Source organism: Anguilla anguilla, chromosome 12 (assembly GCF_013347855.1).
Source record: "Anguilla anguilla isolate fAngAng1 chromosome 12, fAngAng1.pri, whole genome shotgun sequence".
NCBI lineage: Eukaryota > Metazoa > Chordata > Actinopteri > Anguilliformes > Anguillidae > Anguilla > Anguilla anguilla.
This window is the reverse complement of record NC_049212.1, coordinates 23,522,476-23,546,822: the sequence shown is the minus strand read 5'-3', so window position 1 is coordinate 23,546,822 and position 24,347 is coordinate 23,522,476. Positions and strand designations below refer to the sequence as shown.

Sequence of the window (24,347 nt, the reverse complement as noted above, 5' to 3'; positions counted from 1 at the left end):
GTCCTTGTTATTGCCAAGGGAGGCAGTATTGGGAGAGTTACTCCTCTGCGTCTATACCAGCTGCTTATGTAGAGCAGACCTTCAGTGTAAAGAAGCAGACGACAGAGAGATGGTCATTTTTCTACATTTAAAAACGCTTTTGTAGTTATGAACAGTCCTACAAATATGACTGGACATTCCAAATTTTATGAAATGGAGAAATTGCAGATAAAAATATAAAAATACATATTGTGCTCCTCACTACCAATGGCACAGCTGGCAAATAATTATTTTTTTAAATATTTTTTTTATTTGTGGTTTTCAGAAGTTCCTGTTTGCCACAAGTTCTTAATTATCAGCTGACAAAATTAATTGAAATTTACACTGAACCCTTGGAATTGGAACAAACATGAATACCAGCCTATAGAGATAAAATGGCAAAGATAGTAATTTTAAGAAAGATAAAAAGACTGCAACATGCATTGTGATATTCACAACAGTAAAAGAGATCAAACTGTTCTCATCTTCTGGGATAGACTCACATTTATTAAATTAAAAATACATTTATTACAATGGATGAATTCTTATTACATTTATAATAAACTCCCACATTTCAGCTCAATTACCTGTGACATCTACTGTACCACACAGGAGACAAATCAAACCTGTGCAGTAGATGTGAACACCCATATCTCTCACAGTCAGAGTCTTAAATATGAATGTGCCTTTGTGAATGTTCAAGTTGTACTCTACAAAATAACATTCATAATACACAGAACACAATGGAGTGAGAAATGGTCCTGTAGATTCCTTAGAATTTCCAATGAAACATGGCAATTGCCAAAACACATGAAAGGAGTTTTTTGTTTTTGCCATTTTGTTCAAAATGGTAAGGAATCTGAATAAATGTACTAGTGTTTAATGAGTTGAGTTAAAGTATTATAAAGTACAATAGAAACGCAAAGCTTTGGGAATGGATGTTTTGGGGTCATTTGCAATGTTGAAATAACTTTGAAAGCGAAATCAAAATAAACAAATTCGTTTTTTTTTTGGGTTTCATTTTCTAGCTATAAATTATTTTAGAAACGAATAACCAAGAATAAAAGACGCTGGATCTCACTAGAAGGTAATTTTTTTCTATGTAGGCTTTCTGAAAGAAACAGAATAAGACGGTACATAACGATAGCCTGTGCATAGTTAACAACTGCTAGCAAAAGTTACTCACCTTGCATTCTCAGAAATGAAATCATTACAGACTGTAATAAGTTGGCTTAAGAATGTGGCCCATAAGTGTAAATTAGGGAAAAATGGAAATCTAATGACCAAAAAAATTTCTAGAGACATACCCACAGCGAGTTCAGAGCACAGTGAAGGTTCTAGCTGTGACATAAATGACAAGGAATCAGTGAGATAATGTCAATCTATGGATGCACATGTGGCTTCTGACCATCCAACTCAACTCAGTCTCCTTCCAGTACTATTTATAAATGCCAGTTTTAGAGTAAGAGGTGTATTTAGATTTTTTATCAATGGAAATTATCACTTATTTCTGTTTAATGCTCCCTTTTTGCATCAGCCATATAAAAATGAAAAGATGTCTTATTATAAGGGCCATAAAAAGGTACATCTGCTTGTGCTACATCCAGTTTCATACATTGGTTAGCCAGTATGTAACTGAGGTTCATATTTGTGAGGTTCTACTGTATTTGACCCAGGCCAGGACCAGGCATATTATGAAGGATGAAGAGGATTTCTATAGCCTGTACTAATGACTGAGGAGCGAAGTGTCATGAAAAATAGTTGTGGAGGTATAATGCTGTCAGTTACTTGTGCAAACCAAGAGACTTTGCTCTCCACAAAAAATACACCGCTTCAAATCAGTGTTTTTCTGGTAACACGATAGCTCCATCCAATTGTACCTTCACCATTAGTATCATTAGTACCATCCCACTCAATGGGCTTCTGATGGTAATAACAGAGCAAGCTAGAGGCTTTGCATATTAATGTATGAAAGCTTATACTTATATTTAATGATTTTTAAAAGTAATGTTTAAGATACGACAATTTCACCTGTCACTTTGTCAATGAGATGCTAGTCCATGTTTTTTCCACCATTTCCTTGTCAGACAGTCAGTAAACAGTCCTTCTAAAATGAAGACAATCCTCCACATGAAATTAGGCACAACTGAAGCAAATCATTTTCAAACATTCCATTGAACCTGCCTCAAACCAAGTGACTGAAACAATATATAATCAGTGTTCCAAACAGGTTAAAAAAGTGTTTTAATATTTACATGTACTGTATAAGCAAGTATAGATAACCATTTAACACCATTGCTAATCAATACTAGTGCACTATATTGTATTGTGAGTTACAATACAATGATCATAGAAATGTTATAAGCCCTTGGATGATTTAGCAGGTTTCTTAAGGTTGTGTGAAAATGTCAACCATTATAGCAAAGAATCGTGACTTAGTAATGCCACCTCCTCCTTTACGAATACTTAAATTAAATTGCAAAGAGCAGTTTTTGTTTATGGGCTGAAAAAACACATTCTATTACCACATAACCTATTACCACAGCATATATCTGTTCTTACAGATCTTAATGTTAATGTTAAAATGCATTGTTTTAGTGTTCAATCACAAGCATGAAATTCTATATAAATTCTGCATGTCTGTTGTAGTAACCTTACTTATCAATGGTAAGGATATATATCTATGAAACTGATCTACTGAAAACAGGATATGAATTATATAAAAGATAAAAAACAGCAGTTCTTGATTTTTAATAATGAAATGAAATTTTAATAATGAAAAAAGGAATTAAATTGTGAGCAATGTTCTGCTCTGGAATGGGCATGGCTATCAAATCTGGTCCTTTTTCGTGTAAAACCTCCCTTGGTGGGATTCAATTAGGCATTCTTCTCCCTACAAAAACACTCACTGCAAATTAGCCCCCATTAGACATAATAGATTGATGGACACAACAGATTAATTCAGCAGGATCATATAGACAGTAGTACTGTCTTTTTTCTTCAAACATCTCATAGCAATGTGCCACGATGGACATTGTGAAGCACTGAACAACCATACACTACAATAGTACACAATGTGCTTTGACACTCCTGGTTTCAACTATAGACTGAAAAATAAATACAGGTAACATAATAATAGGAATAATAAGTTTGAAATGGGGGTTGGGGGGTGGGTTTTTCACATGCTCAGCTACTTAAATTTTGTACCCAAAATGCAAAACATTTGAAGACACAGGTGAAATTTTACAACACTGAGACATAGACCCAAGTCTCATCCCTACCTACACTGGTCCCTCTGTTATTCTGGTCCTTGTCATCTTGTCTTTGTCATGCTAATGTCTGTGTGGCAGTGTGCCAATACACCCAACTGCAGGTAAATGCTGCCATTGTGCCATTTGTGTTGAGTACTTGAGTAGTATTGTGAACTTCAAGAGAATGTCAGCATACATCTCTGACTTTGATGACTCGAACATCAAAGAGTGATGATATTGGGGGCACTATTGTGGGATGAACATTCTCTGGTGACCATCACACACACTAGTGCAGGGTGGCTTAGGTTTAGCAATTTCAAACCTTCCTCTCCGCTCTCCGCCTCTCCCAAGGAAGAGGCTTCCAATTTAACCACTGTAGGAGCTGTCATGGAGCTTGCGGTGTTGGGAAACCCTTTATTATATCTCTATAGAGCTCTCTGGGTCAGGCTGTGGTATCTTGAGATTGACTGGTCCTCAGATACTGCAGTCACTCTCTGTCCACTCACAGCAGCAGAGGGGAGATGAAATGGTGCTGGCTGCTCAGCATTGTAGACTTGGAGAAACCCAGCCTCACAGGGTGAAGCAATTTCAGGGACTATAGATTCACCACCAATACAATAAGCAGGAAAAACTCCACCTAGGGACCTCCATCCTCCTCCTTCTGCCTCAGCCATTCCTTTGCAATTCTGTGCTTTTGCAATTTGTCTTTCTTAATACAGAAAAAGCTTTGAAAATATCACATCCTGATGTGAGACAGGGCTGAAGCTATTGCGGAGCAGTGGAATGCTTTTCGAAGATTTCTGATCCTATGCGTACCGGTTCAAAAAGCTTTGTTTCAGTGTGAGAAAAACAAAAATACTCAATGAGTTTATACATTTGGTGTGTTCACAAAATTTTGGGGGTGCAGGCCAGGCAGGCCCAAGATCCCATACACAGGACCACGAGGAAAAGTGGACGTCAGGAAGGACCTTCGAATCCCCACCTGCTATGTTACATGGATGTCAATGGACTGGATGTGGTAAATTTCTGGCTAACAGAGGCATTGAAGAGATCCCCAAATATCTGTGCATCCTGAATCAGGGACTCTGCTTCTGGGTACACTATCTCCTCCACGGTCACATATGTACCTGCCAGGAATCCCACAAATCCAAACACGGCGATGAGCATGTCCTTCAGGAGCATGCCCGGCCTGAGCTTCCTGTCTGAAAAAGTGACGAGCTCCACCAGTGGGGGAAAGATCAGGGCTAGGGCACTGCTGCTGACTGCTCCCACAAAAGAGATGACCAGGTCAAGCCGTGGGATCAGAACTGCCATGGAACCTGAGAGATGGGACAAAGGGAGGGGGGAGTGAGAGAGAGAAAAAAAATCACTTTTCTTTGATTTTTGTTATTTTATATTACTTTATTATTATTATTTCTTTTTTTATGCTATTCTCCCTGGCACTGAGAGACAGATGCTCTGAATTCCCTTTCTTATTCTGAGCCCTGTGAACCAGCTGATCTGTCTCTCCAAGATACTGCACATTGAAGACATGACAAAAGAAACACTTCTCTGTTACTCTGGTCAAAGACAATACATCCTAGGCCATAGGCTCAATGGTTGTAAATTGTTGATCAAACAAAGAAAATGCACTCACAACAATATCATAAGAATAGAGTCAATGTAACCATCCATACACATGCATTATTATGGGCAAGACACAGTGAAAAATACTTTAAAAGTATTATTCAAGAGTCTCAACTGAATTAAGGGGCATCACCTCCTAATACTGAAACAGACTACCCTGAAAATAATAGCCTCTGATAAAACTTGAAAGGAGTTATTACACTTCAAGTAGCAGTTTTCAGACCCAACGTGGGATCAAGAACAGAATCACTGCTTGAAATCGGCACGGAACCTTCAGAAGGAAATTTACTTAGAAAAAAAGACTTTACTTCAATGTTCCCAAGTCCCAGGGACAATAAATAAATAAATAAATAGAGAAAAAATATGAGCATGGTGACATTAATCCTGAATGTGTGGTCTGATAGTTAAGGTGAAATGGCAGGTATTTTGGAACACAGGATTAGTGCTTAAAAGGCTTAAGGCACTGCTCAGTTCATGGAGCCCAATTCAGGTGCTACTGAAGGAGCAGTTCATTCTGCTGCCAGGGGGCTGGGGCAGCTGGGTGGGGGGAGTGTGTGTGTGTGTGTGTGTGTGTGTGTTTGTGTATGTGTGTTGGAGGAGTGGCGTTGGGGCTTCAGTTGGATAAACACGCTAACACACAGTGGATTTCTCCCAAGAGACATTACCCTGAGATTGCAACACAGAACAATTCCAACCTGCTTCAAGCCTGGGTAAAATCAATCAGGCATTTTACCAAAATACCTGTGCACTCGCCCATACAAGAGCTTCTCACTGCAGCTCCAACTCAATTTTAACCTGTGCAGTGCACACAAAAAAGCTCTTCCTGGACTAATGAAGCTGCAGCTGAAATAACCCTATTAATGCATCGCCTTCATTTTGATGGGACAACCTGGCCTCTGCCTCTGTGGTCTTTCATTTATGGAAACTGACCACGTGACTAACAGTCTTTGTGGCATTATTTAACATGCACCTGCTGTGCTTGCTTGTTTTGGGTTTGGTTCTTTTTGTTAACTGAGAATGGAGAATTGATGCTGTTAGCCAGCTACATCTAACTAAAGCAAATGGCTTCAGTGCCGTTTCAAACAGGCCGGTTGTTTCCTTTGTAGTAATACCACAGGATGTCTCAAGGGCCCAGTCTGCTTATCTGTGCCTTTCTGTATTGAGTGTCAGATCAAAAGAGGAAGGAGGGAAAACATCAATCTAGTGAAAGTGGAAACTCAATTACCAAATTTTTGAAGTTACCAATTTGAAATGCAAAGTGCATAACACAACAAATACAAAAAAAAACAAAAAAAACTGAATGCCGTGCTGGCATGGAGGGAGAGAGCAAGCCCGGTTGAAACACCCACTTTCATGCACCAGGACGCACCGGGCCCAGGTGCATCCCAAAAATGCTAACGATTCCCCAGCCTCCAACGGCCAATATACTCTAGAGATCAAACCATGGGAGAAAACCAAACAAGAGACACCTAGCAGGTGGAGAAGGGGAACGTCACAGGAACTACCCCAGGGTTGTATGTTAAAATGACCATGTAAGGCTGTCACACGCCAGTGTGACCCCTGGGAGGGCGATGCGGCAGTTCCGGATGTGCACCATTGGTTGCCGCACAGAGAGAGAGAGAGAGCGCACCCACACCAACATGAAAACAAATAAACAAATACCTTCACACTTCCCCCTCACGGGTTCTGGGAAAAACAATAAAGTAAAACAACAAATTAAAATGACAAAGACAAAAGAAAGTCAAACTGAGCGGCAGATTTTCAGCTTAATGCTCGTAACTGGCCAGCTTTCCACCTGACCAGCTCCTCCACATTTTCAGTGCCGGTTTACGTTTTTTTTGTGCTCAGAAAAACGAAACTTGAAAATTTGCTTAATTAATTATAACAAATCACTATAAGATTAACTTAAAGAACGTCAAATGTAGATTATTGTACTGTAATGTTGCACGAATGGTTCTGAAATCCTACAGATGCTTACAGATTTTTCACATACTGATACAGCATGCATTCAATATCTGAATTCCATTGCTACCTACATAGCTACAAGGATGATCAGAAAGTGAGGTCGCTGGTGTGTTTCAAAGACTCAAAACAAACATACTCTTGTTCATAAAATACTCTTAAACATAAAATATGGCAATTATCACAGCATGTGCAACAAGAATTTCCACCAGCCTCCGTACATTTTAAGGAATTCTGGTGAATTGCCCTCAGTATATTTGTATTCAAAAGCATTTTCTCTGTTTATTATACGTGGTACTTAAGGGATGAATTATCTTTTTTGAAAGAGGAAACAATTCAATAGATGGATTGAAAGATGGTCCTAAATTGAGACGCAACCTTTTAGTCTCAGTCAGGGTCGAGTGTCTGACGTTCTCCCTGGGAAAAAATGAAGTTATTCTATTCTATTACTTACACAAATGCATTATGCCTTAGGCTTTTTGGCTGTCACACATCTATGTTCTGCTTGAGAAGAAGGGAAAAGTCAGCAGGAAACAATTCTGTCAGCTTGGCCGAATGTTCGGCTCCACGCAGCTGGCTGTCATCCCCACAGGGCTTTGGAGCCTCAGTTGTGGGCATAGTGTCACCTTGAGCAAATCTGTATAACCTGAAAACTTTTTTTTAGTCCTTTTTTTGCTAGGTTCTGCAGTTCCATAGCATGTGATGCAATGAGAACAGAGCACTTGCCACTGCAGTCTTTGTCTTTGATTTTGCACTCTCTGACAGTGCTCTATTGACTTAAGTAAAAAATAAAAAAATAAAAAAGCTGTATATCGCACCACTTTTCCTGGTACCAGAGAACTCCACCTTTACTATTTTGTTCTTTTTATGCCTTCTAGTTGGCCTATCATGTGTTGAGATGCAAAGCACTTGAGCATGACATTGTAGAGTGAAAATCATTTAGAATTTCACAAAAAGCTTCCACACCAGTAAAAAAACTGTGCCGTTATCTGACTCATACTCAAACGTCTGTAGGCTTTGGCTTGTCTACATCACCAACCTGCCTGTACATCTAACTGAGATGCTATGAAAAAGAAAGCCAGTCTAAATATTGGGACTTTTTTTTAGCATAAGTGGCCTTGTCAGCATGATGAGTCATTACTTATATGCTTAGTAACTCATAAAGAGGGCAATTTACTCTTTGATTAATTGACAATGAGTAGAAAGCATTAAACGCAAAGTAGATAAATTACAGTTGATTGTCAGTAAGTGCATAAACTTAGAAAATGAAAGAGCAACACTGGTTTCAGGAAATACATCATCTCAGAGTGGCACTGAAGAACTGAACTGGCTTCCAAACCCAATCAGAGTACACACTGCTGAAACAAGATCACTTTATGTTGTCCTTAAGTTCATGAATTCAGAATATAACAGCCGAAGACAATGGACAGGATTTAAACAAAATTTTCCCCCAAACTCTCACTCGCAAATTAATATTGTTTCACAGTAACTCCCAGGCAAACAGCAAAAATAAGCTGGCAAATTGCACTTGTGAATAAAACCACTTGCCAGTTGCACTTACCTGGAAGTTAGAGTTAAAGAAAAATATGACTGAATCCAGGCCAATGCTCTTTATTTAAAAGTGATATAGAATAACTGCCCTTTGAATAGCTGTGCCATTTGAGTGTAGTCTATACATACCTTCCTTGGCTAACTGACAAATTGACAGAGTTTCTTCCAGTGAGAGCAACAAGCACATACATAGAATCGATTCAATGTGGATTATGTTTTCATGCTCGCAAACAATATCTCAGCCTTACACCATGGACAGAAACAGAGTGTGGGAGACTGGAGAGATATTGGAAATATTCCCAAAGGAACACACGGCTATATTACTTCAGTACTTAACAGGTTTTCCCCCCTTGAACTGGGGTATTTTCTGAACACCATGGGAGATGGAAAGATATTAGCAATATTTTCACTGCTTTTGAAATGATCAACAATCTTGTTGCTTTCGATTCTGCCTCCTCAATGTTAATGAAGAGGCCGGCAAAGTTCTGTGACAAGATTTATTTGGTTTCATTTTCCCTGGTGTTAGTGCCAGCTGCTCCACTTTCACAGCTGATCTGGCAGGGATGCAAATGACAATATGTAGCTCATAGCTGGTATAGCTTATAATAAAATAACCCTGAGTCATTCAATTTAATACCTTCTTTTTTGCTAATGGAAAGTAATGCTTAAACATTTAGGCTCATGTCCCTCATTTTTTGAAGCATATTTTACAGCTGGAGTTTTAGTGGATCCAGAGGGGAATTATCTTTGCTACATAAGCATTAACAGTAGTGTACCACTCATCATCTGAATCCAGTCATTTCTAGGAAACAGCCTCAACAAAAACTCTGAGCCACAGGCCCAAAGAATGCCTATTGTAGACAGGGTTTCCGACATTATTGTGGTCCTTGTCTCAATACATCTCTTTTTTTATCTCTTGCCCTTTCTTTTTCCCCACTGCCCCTCTTTTTTGTCATTTTTCCATTATTCATTTTCTTCCTGTGGTTTAAAACTCTTTATCGCAGACTTTCCTGATAAATACCCCTTGTCACTGATAAGTTAAACACTGTGACTTGTATGGTTCAGCTCACCATTCTAAATCTGTAAAATATGAAGTGCTTCCTGTTTTTAGTAACTGCACTTACTGATTTACTGCTATAAATAAAAACATAAAAAGCTGCAATATGACCTCTACAGACTCGCCCAAGCTCACCCACTCTCACTGTCTGACCCCATCTACATCTATCTACAGATATTATGTCCATAATAATGTATATGAACATGGGGAGGACACAAAAGCAGAGTGATGGATATGCTTTGGTCCTTGCATTTATTTACATTACTCTGACAGCTGAAACCCCACTGTCTCCCCTCATATCGGGTAAATCCATTTATCCAATAATAAGAATAACATACCACAAAAGAGCAGGCGGTGATGCTGGAAAAACATAAAACAGGCAAGCTACTCATGACAGATGGAATCTGAAGCATGTGTCTTTGATGGAGAGCTCCTGCAACACTCAGATAACATGAAGTACATAGAAATCAATCCACTTCTCAGGGTGGATACAAAGAGCCCCCCACAAAATTAAATACTATAAACCAGTTTAGTATAATTATGATTATTAATACTACTACTAATACAACTACTATTATTATTATTATTATTATTATTATTACAGAGAGAGAGAGAAGGAAAGAGAACCCCTGCATGATTTGTGCGTCACTTTGCAAACCAATGATTCCTCATTAATTCCCGTGAGGATTACACAGCCTTATTTAATAAGAAAGAGAACAGTCCTGTAGAAACAGGATTTAAAGCAGCCCCTGTTTTAATTCCACTATGTCTTCACTGCTTACGCATGTCAGATCTAATTACTTTTTGTCTACCACTGCGCAGGGACGTCATTAGGATGTCTATACATATCCAAACCCAGAGCTGCCTTCCTCAGAATTTAAGCGCTGCATGAAAACTCAGAGAGCAAACTTGTTAATAGTTCAGCCCTCGGTGCAGGATGAGCAGAAAACATTATAGCGCTATGTTGATAATCCCAATCTAACACTCGTGGTGAATTAATCAGGATTTGAAGGTGTTCCTGGAAAAAGCCGATAATTCACACTAACTCTGCATAAGAACCGGCTTCAATACCATTTAATCCTCTGGGCAAGGATGATAAAAAAAACAGGAAAAAGAGAGATTTATACCTGAGCGTAGGAAACTGACAGATATATTCAAATAGAGAGAAAACAAATTTGTCATCATCATGCTGTTAGAATTCATAATGTGACATCTGAGTTATAAGGTATAGGCTAGCTATGTCCATATTTGAAGATGCAGACATTTTTTTGTTCATCCATTATATCAGTGATCAGTGATTCACATATTCTCTAAAGTGTAAAACTAACCGGGTTTCATACAAAACAAAGAGCAACTCATTTGCTGATCTTCCTGCAAAAAAGAAAATAGAAAAATTGTACATAAAAAAGACTGATAAAGCCTCCAGATGGTACCTTCACAGTGTAAATACATATTTGAGGGTAGTTTGCATTATGCAAAAATTGCTCCGATATAACGTACAGCTGGTTCTATGAAGTAATACCCAGAATACAAGCCCCTGCTTTCTGCTTCTGCTGTTACTGTCATGGCAACCCCCTCCCCTGGCCATCTTTGGGGACCTCAGCATTTTTCCCTAATTAGCATTCCATCATGATTTTAATTAACTGATTAAAGGCTGAGAACACATGCAAGAGTCTCCAATAAGATATTTTAATTATGAATCACTTGATTAATGCATCACGCATCATATGCATCAAAAGATTGTTACATTGCTATAAATTAAACATCTTAAAAAGCATATCAGATGTTTATCTGCTGTTAAACACCTAACAAGACTAGATCAGCAGAAGCAATGTCAAGGCAAAGAGGCACTCGTTATATCCAAGTTGTGGTTTGCTTTGACTATGTGAGTGTTTGTGTGTTTGTGTGTGTGCATGAGAGAGAGAGAGAGAGAGATTAAAATTACTTTTCAGAATAGCTTTTCCTCTTGACCAGATCTGTTGAAAAGATCAGTGTCTTCAGTTACAGATCTTAAATATCAATAATACTATGCAATAATAATAATTTAATAAATTTGAATGAGACCTCAAAACTAAAACTTTGGATGCTGAATTGTCCATAGACTTAACATGGGGAGACACAATGCTAACATGATACTGAAATACAGAAAAAACAGACACCAGTAACATCTCACAAAACAAGTGTGTAGCAAATATGACCATAGTAGTATTACAATTGACTACCATTATGCTATAGGAAAACTGAGCTGATCCCAGGACCTGTCGAAACCACAGCAATAACAGCGTAGTAACAGTAATAATTGTATACTGTATATTATTAGTAATTAGAGGATAACTGGCGTTTCCCATAGTAGTAAAGGTTACTCACTACTGCCTACTGCTCAATGACTTTGATTCCTTGCTGTGAGCCACACCTGACACGGCCTCAGGTGTCATCCTCCAGCTAAAGGTCTGTGAGCATTAAATCCAACTGGACTGGGGTCAGAGCCTGCTGAACAGGCAGCCAATGCACTGCCACTATCAATTAAATTCACTGTCCTTGTTTTGCATACGTCATTATTCAGTGTCTCATTACAATACACTTCAAAATTCTGTGCACAGCTGGGTTTTTATGGCAGCATCCAAATGTCCTGTTCAGAGATGTCAGGACAGGGTTTAAAGGTATACTATGTAGGATTTGCGTCCCCTGTAGACTCTGTGTTTGTAAACCCCACTCACCCCTCCTTCGTCCTCAACCCCACCCACACCTCTGTTGAGGACACACATTCGAGCGTAGTGGTGGGCGTTCCAGTTCCAGGGCACAAATCCCTTGACCCAGTTCCCTAAAAGGATTCGTTGCCAGATTCGTTCACCAGTTTCTTCACAGCTCTCATCCTGACTCCCGCGGACGAGAATGAGACTGATTCCGACTTCAGACTCTTGTTTCTTTCAATTCTATAGGTCTACTTATTGCTCAGGCAAGTTTGTAATTGCAATACGAAGGCATTAGGGGGAGAAAGACACATACTGTAGAGTTATGGCAGCTAGTCTTAAACTCGTTCTAGTTCTGGACCCGGACCCAAGGAATCCAAATGTCCAGTTCCTTCACGGATTTGGTCCTCAACTACAGGTCCAGCTCCTTCACGGATTCGGTCCCCACTGCTTTAAGTTCAGGAACTGAGTTGTTGTTGCTTCGGACACACTGGCGGGAGGGACTCAGAGAGCAAAGCACGCCCCGCTTAAGTGGATCAATGCTGTCATTGGCTAATGGCTGCAACAGAGACTAATGGTGAAAATGGTTAAACAGGAGGAGTAGCTGCAGCTTCAGCGAATGGAAAGTACCAAATTTAGTTAGAATTGGGATATAAACACAAAATTGTGAGAGGAATAAGTAACATTAGCAGGCCATAGGTCTATCATAGCTAGCTAATACACAGTACTTGTAAAGAGAATTACATTTTCATGAATTTATCCGTAGCCTTTTAAAGTTGTAAGCAATTCGATACAAAAGCTATCCAACCTCAGGCATATAGCTGCGTAAGGTAGACTAACTAACTAAAAGTAACATTATTTACAGGTCGAATACAAAACAGGCCAACTCCTTGTTGCTTTTCATTCCATTGGCAAACTTCTGCTGATGCCACCAAAGTAATTGTAAGGTTGACTCTAGTTTTTGAATGGGCCCTGTTGACTTGTCTTTTTGCTTTGCTGTATCTAGGCTTCATAACATCTTCCATTGCAGCAGCTGACTAGCAAAACACACTTTGTTGGAATCTGATCCAAAGCCACAGGCTCAGTAGCCACACCCACCCCTCCCCACACAGAAAAGAGCGCCACGCCCAGAAACGTCCCAAACACATTTTAGAATAACAAATACAGGTAAAAGGAGCACAAATTTGGCTAAAGTGTGTAAAGAATTAGATTGCCAGTGCATCAAAAATATGCCTTAGCATGGATATTTTATAATATTTTCAAATTAAAAATCCTGCACAGTATGCCTCTAAACCCAAATTCAAATCCTTTTCTCAATCCAAGTTCAAGTACAGAGTTTTGATCACTATTCCAGAGCTGGGATCCTGCCTGACTCCTTCTGCTTTCCCTTCTACTAGGGACAGTTTTGGTCACCCAAGAGTGCAGGTAGCCAGCTGTATATACACCAAACACATACATACTTACGGCAAGTGAAATGTGCTGTCTTGTCCACATAAAAGGTAATGTCACCCTCAGGGACAATAAAGTCTTATTATTTTTCTGTACTTTACATGCTCCCTTCTGCGGCTGGCTCGATTTATTGTATTGCTACACACATATTATGACTCATGCCATACACCCAGCTGCAACATGAGCATTTATTTGTACGTCAGGGTCGTTAAGCCTGGTCCGGGAAGCCACAGGATATGCTGGATTTCTGCTCTAATATTAAAGTGGGCTATAAATTCAGAAACTAGGGTCCTCATTTATAAAATATTCTTAGATCAAACTATATTTTAAATAGTGGCTTACACAGAAAACCATGACTAAGCAGTTATTTATAAAATCCCAATATGACATGGATATTGTGACAAAGTTTATATTAGACATTTAGTTCATTACCAGCTGGTTATGTAGAGCTACAGCACACCTCTGAGTGCTGTGTGTGAATTCCTGAACTGGTCCATGTTTGAGCTTTAAGACTAACATTTTTTTTTAGATTGACCAGACACCCTCTTTTTTCATGGACATTTCTTCTTTTTGGGACCAAAAATATCCATCCCGGAAAATTTCTAATATGTTAAAAATGTCTGGTTAAGTTTAGCTCATTCCATAGACCATATATGACCAAACAAATAGCCTAGTATTATGTTTGTAACGATTGGTCCTTTTTTGAAAAAAATCCAATATATGGTCGCCCTGCTTACTTGATAATCAATTAAATAATCAATTAGGTGTGAATGAGTGCAAGAAATGTTGAAATTGACCTTTTTTAAGGAGAGCTGGGCAGTCCACCCTCTTTCATATGTGTTTTTTGTATGCTTTATTTTGACAAATAGAGTAACAGGCAGAAAAGGGACCACAGCTGAGAAAGTGCCCTGGAATGGATCAACCATCCTGCCCGCAAGGGGAGAATCTCATATGGCCCAAGAGTCGCTTACCCTACAGAGTCTCACCTGTCACTTCAGTTTTTTGAGTCCTTTCCTTACCAGAAACCAAAAGTTTTCTCTCTTCCAAATCACCCATGATGATGAAGTGCACCCCAGTGACCTTTTCACCTCCCATTTTCGAGAGTGGTGGCCAGGTGGAGCTTAGTCTGACATGTAGGCCAATGAGTGTTAAATGAGGCTGAGAGGGTTGTTAGATGGCTGAGCAGTGAGTGAGGAAGACGGATGCCCATTGAGCTCAGTGCCAGTACAGGGGGAGCGGGTAATCAGTAGTAGTTGGCTCTCTGTGTACAGAAATGTATAAGCCAGTCTGGACTATGCCCATCATGCCTGGGATCCTACTGCATCAATCATAACTTAGAAATAATTAGCCATCCTAAATGAATAATGTTATTTTCAGATATTAAAATATATCACCGGCTAGTTGCATATGTGACAGAAACTTCAGGTGCCGAAAGTCACAATGAAACAGTTTCACTCAGCATTCAGTCGAAAAACCTCTTATTTTGGCTACTGCTATTAGCTTGAACTGGCTAAGAGTTTATTCACTATATTGATTCATAGCACTGCTTTTGGTCTCAGAATCAAAGGAAAGACAATTGTCAGGACCAAACTAGACCATGCTAGTCCAGATCCACACCCCAGAAACTGTGACCAAGCAAGTGACCCTCTACAAATTTCATTTTTCCTTTGAAGAGAATTATAAGGGTATAAGCAGGCTATGCCAGTCCATCAGTAAGGCACAGTTACATAACGGCATAAGAAAAGTAGCAGTAGCAGTGTCATCTAAATGCTATTTGATGCTGCCCCGCTTTGTCAGACATCAGAAGCTGCTTTGATGCAAATTCTATCCACATTTTAAAAGGATTATCTGAAATCATTCAGTTGGCGTGAGTCCCTTGATCCTTTCCAAGGACTGCCTTACAGTTAAAAATGAGGCACAGTGGTGCAAGCAGAATGAAGAAAACAAGCATGTTTCATTTTAACACAAAAATAAATGAATATTAGAAGACTTGTTAAGCGTCAAGACTTCATTGATCTTTAGTCGTATCACAGATAGTTGATCTTTGGATTCACACAAGGCATCATTCCATTAATATGTGAATGTAAAACACATGAAAAACCTTTGGTTTAGTCACACATGGTTTTGACAGAACAGGTTTTGAATTGAGTGGGAAAAACAAGATTGGAAGTGCGTAAGAGACAGTTTTCAATCTGTGTATGTGTGTGTGTGTGTGTGTGCATTCCTTGAAAACCGAGCATAGACCAGAGTCATGTGGATTAGAGTGAGCAGAAAAGCCAGAAGTGAGGAAGGGGTGAAGTCGGGAGAAGAAAAGGATCATGCCAAAGAGGCTTAGTCACAAAAAGCAAGAGACACATCCTTCCTGCCAACAAACAACTTCAACTTGCCAAGACATTGAAGGCCCCGCCACCCACAACCCATTTTTGAGTATGAAGGGGCAAAAGAAATCAAGAACGAAACCTTCAACAGCAAACAAAACCTGTGCCTTTGCCATGCACACATGCACAAATTAAAATGCAATTCAATGCCGAACCTCTGCGAGGTCAAGGTAAGCTATTAAACAGCTTCAGATGAGTTTAGTCTTTGACAGGGAAGGGCACAGTCTCAAGCTGCAAGCCCAGTCACATAATATGGTGTTGTCTTATGTAACTAGTTTTTCATGGCTGGTTCCCTGTTATTCATTTAGGTTCAGTCAGCCCAGAATACTTTAGGCTGAGAACTACTGCATGTCAGGTCCGAATGTGGAGTCCCCTGAAAACCAGTAAAATTAATGTTCTGGTTGCACTTAACAGTTCAGGATGCAGGTATAGTAATAGGGTATAATGTTGCATTTACCTAAACTCTACCCAGCTTATGAGGATTGTTGCAGAAAACCAGAGTGAAGCAACTACTACAGTGAAATTAAGTGCCATCAAAGTGTTCTTGATGATTTTTCTTTTAATTTGTTACTGAAAAGGGGTGATCTGGTGAAGTTCCTCGCTGCTAAGGTACATTTAAGAGATATCCTACTCATGATAACCGCCTGTGTCCTGCAGTCACCTCAACATTAACTTTCTGAAACTGAGAAACTTCAGACAAAATCACCAGGCTCACAGTCTGTTATATTCTCTGGCGTGACTCAGGCAGTAACTCTTACAAATTATAATTTACTGCTACTCTTGTTTTTTTTCAGTGCACATACTAAGGGTGAGCATTTGAATGGTTTTCAGTGCTCGAGTGCCCAGGGGGAATTTTGAGAGATTACTCAAGTGCTCATTTGCTGTGAGGGGCTGGGGGAGGGGGGAATTCTGTGATTATTGCAATTTTGGCAGTTCGGTGACTTTCCCCCTCTTTTTGCTATTACTGTGATTTCCTCTGAAATTTTGGACGGAAATTGTCAACCGTAATGTAGCCTATAGTGTGATTTGTAGCCTATCGGCTACGCCTAAAGCATTTTAACCATATTGCCAAATTCTGTTAATTCACATGAATTTATTTTCTCCCCAGAGAGATGTACAGGGCTTGAGCAGTCCTTGTCTTTTTAGAGAACTCAAATCCACAATTATTTGTGCCCATCCCTAATACATACACAATCGTATCACCCACAGGAAATAACCATTGGTTTGAGACATTGTGAGAAAGTCTGGTAAATAAATCCTGAGAAAAAAACTTAAAACAGCACACTGGGGGAAAAAAATTGGGGGAGAAGACAACAACAACAATGAAAAACAAAACGGAACACCCAATCTTCTGCAGTCATTCAGTAATGGATCATCTTGCCTAACCTGAACCCGGCCAAGGCGGGAAAGCTCGTAGTTTTAATGAAATGTTTCCGCATCTTGAACACATAGAGAGTGGCGGTAAGTGACTGTACCATTCTCCCTACTGCTGTGCACAAAATCTCTCAGTCTCCCAGGGCAGCAGAGTGCTTCAGGCTTTCATTCATCTTTCATACCGCGTAATAGCCGGCCCACAGTAAGAGTCACTAATAATTTGCAGGAAACTCTGTGGAAAGAATCACCCCATGAACATGGGCAACAGTGCTATTTTATTTATTTGTTTCACAGGAGACTCAGAACGTGTTGATGTGTCACATGAGGTAACCAGAGAAACAAACAAACAAAACAAAAAAACTGCATGCATGCTTAGGAAAAAGTGACGTTGTTTTGCACAAGAACAGCTGGGAACAGTAGACCTTTAGCATTAGCTCAACCCAAACCTAGCAGCCAGAAAAAGGTTTGATTTGGAAATACTTAAAGTCAGCCTGCAGAGGGACTGCAGCAGGGTCAGAGTCTAGACGTGGTAAGCCACAGCAGCTGCTTCATATGCTGGTTGTCATTGCAAGTGGCAACTATGTCTGAAAACAGACCAGGTAATTCCAATATTTGCCATTCTTATTTGCATATGTAGCTGGTGCAGAATTTGGACAGGTCTTTCCAAACAACTGCATTGTGATATTATTTGCATTAAAAGTTTAGCTAAACATAATGCCAATTTGAACATTATTTTGAAAGCTGGCTAACGTTAACGACATCAGTACTAATTAATGTCATTAACCTAACCAAGCTGTTGTTGATCAAAGCTATAATTATGTTTACTCCAGTAGCTTTTACAGTGACATGTCAGGATGCTCATAGAAGCTGCAATGTAACTTAGTCCAAATAAGCACCCAGTGTTACCAATACAACATCACAGTGAATAGACTAACTTCTCTGATATCGTATTTCTCGTTAATTATGTAGCTATTAGCTAACGTTAGCCAAATAACTAAACTGTTTTATGCTTTATTTCACTGAAGAAACAGGCCAGTTGATCCACAGCCAGGCAGCCTTTTATGTCTTTGAGTAGGCCTGTTATCTATTCAACAATCTGTTTATACTTCAGACATCTCCACTTAGCAATGTACAATAGTGCAATAAAAAGAGGCTGGAGATTTATAAATCACCAGCAAGGATGGTTGGTGTCCGGGCCAAAGCCCAAGTTTTGATCCCAATCCATCCCTACTATAGGGGTATGAGACATTTGGCCATAGTCCAGGTTTCTGAGGTATGGAGAAAGAGAGGACCCCTTCAAATCCCTCCAAGGCTCATCTATAGAAAACACACTCGGCCTGCTTGCGGCACGAGTGAGCACCAGGGTCTCAGATCAAATCCAGTCTGGTCTGTGCCAGTGCTGACTGTGGCCAACAGCCCTGGAGCGGCGGCGTACCCAACGGATATATGGGAGGAATTCAGTCGGGGGGGATAGCAGTGTTCATTGCTCAACTGACCCCTGGCCGTCCGGGCACCCGTGGCCCGCTCTCTGCGCACGCATATGATTGGGCCTTTTCCAGCCCTACTCTGCATGTGCACAGCTTGAGGTGACGGTGTGAAAAGAAGCATCTGGCTGATACCATGCTATATGGAGGAAAAATACGAGTTGTCTTCACTCCCGCAAGCTGACGGCAGGGAACGAATTTGAGCACGCTTGTACATGAGCTCACAAATTGGACATTCCAAATTCAGCTTGGATGCAAAATAAAAAAACAAAACGAAACAAACAAAAAAAACACTCTTCGCTCCACTTACATGCTCCGCTTGGCACCTGCTCTTCTGTAGCAGTTCTGTGTGGTCAGTGGTTTAAAAATAGTCTCGGGCGTGCATAGACGTGAAAAGGAGGAGTGCTTTATGCTTTGGCTGATACAGCAGTAACTCAAAAGGCAATGATTCCATTGTTGGGAAAATAAAGAACTTCAACATCCCTCCAACACATACATTTAATACTTTACTACATTTTTGCAGTTGTACTTACATTCTGCATCATTTTTTGTCACTATACAGTGTTTGTAAAACATGCAATGGCATCAGAAAAGCACCATCTATCCTTGAGGTGTCCCCCCAATGATAGGGTTTAATTAGGCAAGTTCTTATAACTCAAAGTGATTGTATACTGATAAAGAGGACAAATAGGCCTAATTTTGCCTGAGCCTAGGGCAAAATGTCACCCATGATTCATCACTGCTTTGCATCTTTCAGCAAAGTTTCAAATAGCCAACCATAAAAAATAAATCATGATAATAATCCAGACTCTGAATAACCTTTATCAATCAGTCTATTCTTTTTTTTTTTTTTTTTTTACAATACACAGGAATGTGATCATTAAAATATGAATCAACAAAATCAGAAATCACTGGATACATAAATACCAACTTGTAAAACGTCTTATTTTACATATGAAAGTACCTTCTTCCAATGTGAATAATTGTTGCCTCGTAGAAGTTCAGATACGGAAAAGACACACACACACACACAAAAAAAAAAAGCCTCAGGAAAACAACTTCATGAAAAAGAGCCATTGTGAATAATTAAGCTACCACAGCTAGTCAGCTTCAGTGGAGTGTGTCCTCAGAAACTGCTGAGAAGCAACAGTGCGCTAGATTGGAATGTGCACGTTTGAGTCAGGGAATTCCTTGTGGGTGTACACTTAGACGCTTCGCCAGTTTAGCAGACCACTGCTAAAATCATGTTATGCATATGACTCATGTTCTCAAGAGAACCAGACTCATTTTAATGTCTACATCATGGTGCTAGTCAATTTTAGAGTCAGATGTTTGACGGAACTTTCAAGATTTTATCACAAAACACTGTTCCTAAACTGCAAAAGCCAGAGCGATTCTGTCACACAGTATGTCTCTGAACAATCCTGAGATTATTTGAATATGTACCATAGAGAACATCTAAGAGGAAGCTCTTGATATCACATGTTGCACCTGTAATTATATCACACATTCTATAGAGTAAGCAGATGGTCAACTAAAATTGAAAGTTTCTCTACCATGGAAACAGCAAAACATGTTCAAGTGTGATGCATCATGCATATATTCATGAAAGGGTTTTACCAGGAACAATTCTGATTACAACAGAGGTCTGATTACTAACATTTTGCTAGTAAAACTTTCATGACCACAGCATAAGCACACCATAATGTTTCAGGACACGTCAAAACAATCATAAATGATCATTTTGACAGTTACCATGACCTGACAGTGGTATTATACATACTATATTGAGGTCTTACATTAAGCATCATTTTAAGTCACATCCACATTTTGCGGGTAAAACTGAAGAAAATCATGACTGTGTCATGATACTGTATATAGTGTACTATGGTAACTGACCAGCCAGTCAGCTAGCCAGCTAACCAGATGACTAACATTACAGACCGCAGAGACAAACTAGAGCCCAAATTCAGTTACCAAATAAGCTCTGACTATCTACAGGCTGTAATTAAAAATGGAACACAACAATGTTCCAACAGTGAAAGGTCCTGGTGGTTCTATAATGGTGTAGGCTGCATCTTCCTGACGTGGTTTGCGTGCACAAATACCCTTAATAGGCAAGGTCAATGCCAATCATTAATGATACTGAGCGATCATCTTCACCAAGGGCAAGGTCTAGGCATGAGGTACAGGCAACAAGGGCAACCACCACAGCAATGGATGCAATTGGCTAACTGGTCTTTGTCATGCAAACCAGGTAGGTTTTCATGCACTAGTTCTGGCATGACAAGAACTCCAGATATTATACAGTAAAACATTGTGGTTCTTTAACTCTGAGGTCCTTGTTACTTCACAGTGCTCTGTTCCTGAACCTTGTGTAAGCTACAAAGCTAATGGAACTGTGCTGTTTCTTCAGACTACATAACAGTCCCAGGAGTAAAAGGCTGTACCAGATGGTTTCATCTGACTTTGAACACACCAATCAAATCATGATTCACAATCCAGGGCAATCATAGTCTCCTTTGAACAGTTCAGTAATAAGCTAATTAAAGACATGAAGGAACATTATATTGTCAACCAACTTACTGCTGAGCACATAATGAACTTGAAATACAAAGTGAATTTTGTATTGTGATGGTCAATTACCTCAATTTATTTTAATGGCTGCAGAGAGAGGCCATCCATCTGTTGTTGAAACAAGGTGGGCGGATTGATGTCAGCCACACTCAAGGTCACATTTTCAGTCCTCCCTATATTGCAGTACTTACTAGTCTGCAATATTGCATTGTGGGTCGCCAGTAGTTTTTACATGAAATGTTGATTCATCTTTCTAAAAAGCCCTGTTCAAAGTTTCAACCAAACTTTTAATGTCTTTCAAAACCCAGCCATAGCAGTATGGTGCAAGCCCTGAAAGAATTAGTCCACAAAATGAAAAACACTATGGATGTTCAAACAAGCACAGAACGCTTGGAGGGAGAGAACAGCTAAAGCCTGCCGAAGCTAGAACAAAAAAGAACCCTTTCACCTTCATTTCAAGGCATATTCTCTGTGTAAGTCAAGACCTCTACATATATAGAAATGTGGTCAGCTGAGATTTACTATGCAAGGGCATCTCTCAAATAAAACATGTCATTCAGACACATAGCATGACAAAGAATTTGGTAAGCCTTGGATCTTTACGTACATTCCATTATTGCATGAGAGACATAGACGTAAATTACTGAGAATGAAAAGTCATAATTCCATTCATAATTCAGCAACTCAACTGGAGGTTAATATCATTTTCAAATTAATTAATTCAGCCAGTTCTGTTCGCTGTTTTGCTGCCTTATGCACAAGTGCTGATAAGCGACTCAGCTGTGTGTCTTATGTTCAAATGTGATTTTAGTTTGACCTCAAGGAAGGTTTTTATTCCCCTGGCTGTAACAACACACTCAACATCGACCAACCTCACTGGAGGAAGCTGCTGATCATTTCAATCATGGGCAGATTATTCTGAATTAAGAAGAAAGGTGCCTCCTTATCTATGAATTTCATAGATCTGTTCGAAGAAATCAATGCTCTGAATACTAGGGGAACAAAATTGACAGACACATTAAACTTTATTTGTGTCTGAATGATGAAAGATCAATGCAAAAGGAAATAATGTCTGAATAATGAAAGGTCGATTCAAAAGGAAATAACAAAACGATCGGGGCTCCAGTCACATGCATCCTTTAGACACTTTAGATCCTTTAGTTATTTGAGCACTAACAGAAAGGGTTGTTGTCTCCACAAGCCCAGTCTCAGAGAGACAACCATGACAAGCTGCATTTCCTGGCTGGATTTAGAGAAAAAAAAAATTGTGTTCTTATTTCAGTTTAGTTTTCTTTTTCTTTTAAAGTTTCCTTTTATTTGTTGAGCCAGGCACGAAACACCTGAGAGGGAGGACCTTGATGTGTGCAAATGATTCTTGACCAAAAGCTGTGAGCGGCATGGCAGGGGCAAGGTATGAGGTCAGGTGTCTGGTAAATCTGCGTGGCACCCCGAGTGGGAACCAGCCAATTGGGGCATCTCAGTGATGGGTACTATGAACAAATCGGTAGTGACTTAATGAGTATCTGTGGGTACAGGTATGATGCCAGCAGACACACAAGAGTGTGGCCAGCAAGCAATGGGCTTTACACATGGGGCCAGTCTTTGAATAGGACCCTTTGGTGTATTACACATCAATAACAGAGCCCGTCACCAAAAGAGAGTGACGAGACATTATTGTTGTTGTTTCACGTGCACGTTCTATGTTGCCGTCCCTCTGGAAGAGACATTTTCTTTGTATCCTACTGCTCTGATCACCCTCTCTTAGCCAAGCTGCTCCTGCTGTCTGTAGGGACACAACGGGATGTCACAGTTCATGCAGGAAAAGAGAAAAGAAAATTGCAGAGAGAGGGATGAAGACAAGAAGACACAAGTTGCAAAAATAAAAACATCGGGGTTGGAAAATGGGAGAAATTCATCTCTAGCATATTTTTTCAGAAGTGTTAACCTGTGACAGTATTACAGAAACCCTGTCAGTCCAATTATATACTTTTATTTTATGGCGTTCACGGTTACCGGTGAACACCAGTAATCACAGTAATTCCAGAACCAGGACTATCCACTTCTGCTTCATTGCGCAGGTTTCGGTGTTCTTTGACATTCTTCAGTGGATGTACCCACTGCATATTTGTTACAGGCATTTATTCACATTTTTGAAAATGTTCATAAATGATTGCAAGAGACAAAAGCACTGGAGCCATTACATCTCCATTATCCCTCACAAAAGCACTGACAGAGGTTTGGCTTAATGCACAGCTGTGGACTGAAACACAAAACAGAGCTGGGTTCTCTTAAATGTAGCCCCATTTCACAACACAGTTGACACCACACAAAATAAGAGCACTTCCGTGGCTGCACATTGCTGATGACTGAGATCAATCCAGAAGTTTTGTTTGCCCTTAATGTCATGTGATTTGGTAGACACAGACAGTTGATATGGACTCCAGCACAGGCTATTTCAGGCAAGCTCACCCTAAAAGCCTGGAATAGCCTGGAGAAAACTATACATATTGACATACCCTAAGAGCTAAATGTTGTACATTTTACAGCTTATCCCATTAAAAATGTAATTCTGTTTAACAACTCATAAAGATCAGCTTAGAATGTTCACGTTTTTGTAGTTAGGCTTTTATCGTGAAAGGAAATTAGGGGTTTTGTCCTTTATCAGAGCACCCAAACCTTTCTCTTTTTCTGGATGAAAGGACACCACATACTGCTTTTGTTAATAAATACTGCTTGCATGTCCACCCTTGCCTTGCCTTCAATGGGTACTACAACAAACACCTGCACATGATCGTGTGGTATGAGTTAGCAACGCTTAAACGAAGCCTAGAATGTAAACAAAGACCAGTGCCTAGCCAGTTAGGTGAATTTATTTGATATGTCTAAACTGGACTAAAACTGACTTTCTCTTACTCAAGTTAAAAAATGAC

The 24,347-nt window shown here is 39.7% G+C and overlaps 1 protein-coding gene across 2 annotated transcripts in view; it reads right to left on the bottom strand.

The window, feature by feature from the left end:
• Window positions 1–504: 504 nt before the first annotated feature.
• Window positions 505–24,347, bottom strand: part of slc36a4 (solute carrier family 36 member 4) — a 130,503-nt gene continuing 106,660 nt past the window's right edge. For both annotated transcript variants that reach the window (XM_035386083.1, XM_035386085.1), the window contains exon 12: window positions 505–4,588. In XM_035386083.1, the coding sequence (XP_035241974.1) occupies window positions 4,260–4,588 (329 nt within the window). In that variant the 3' untranslated portion in view covers window positions 505–4,259. The remainder of the gene's footprint in view (window positions 4,589–24,347) is intronic.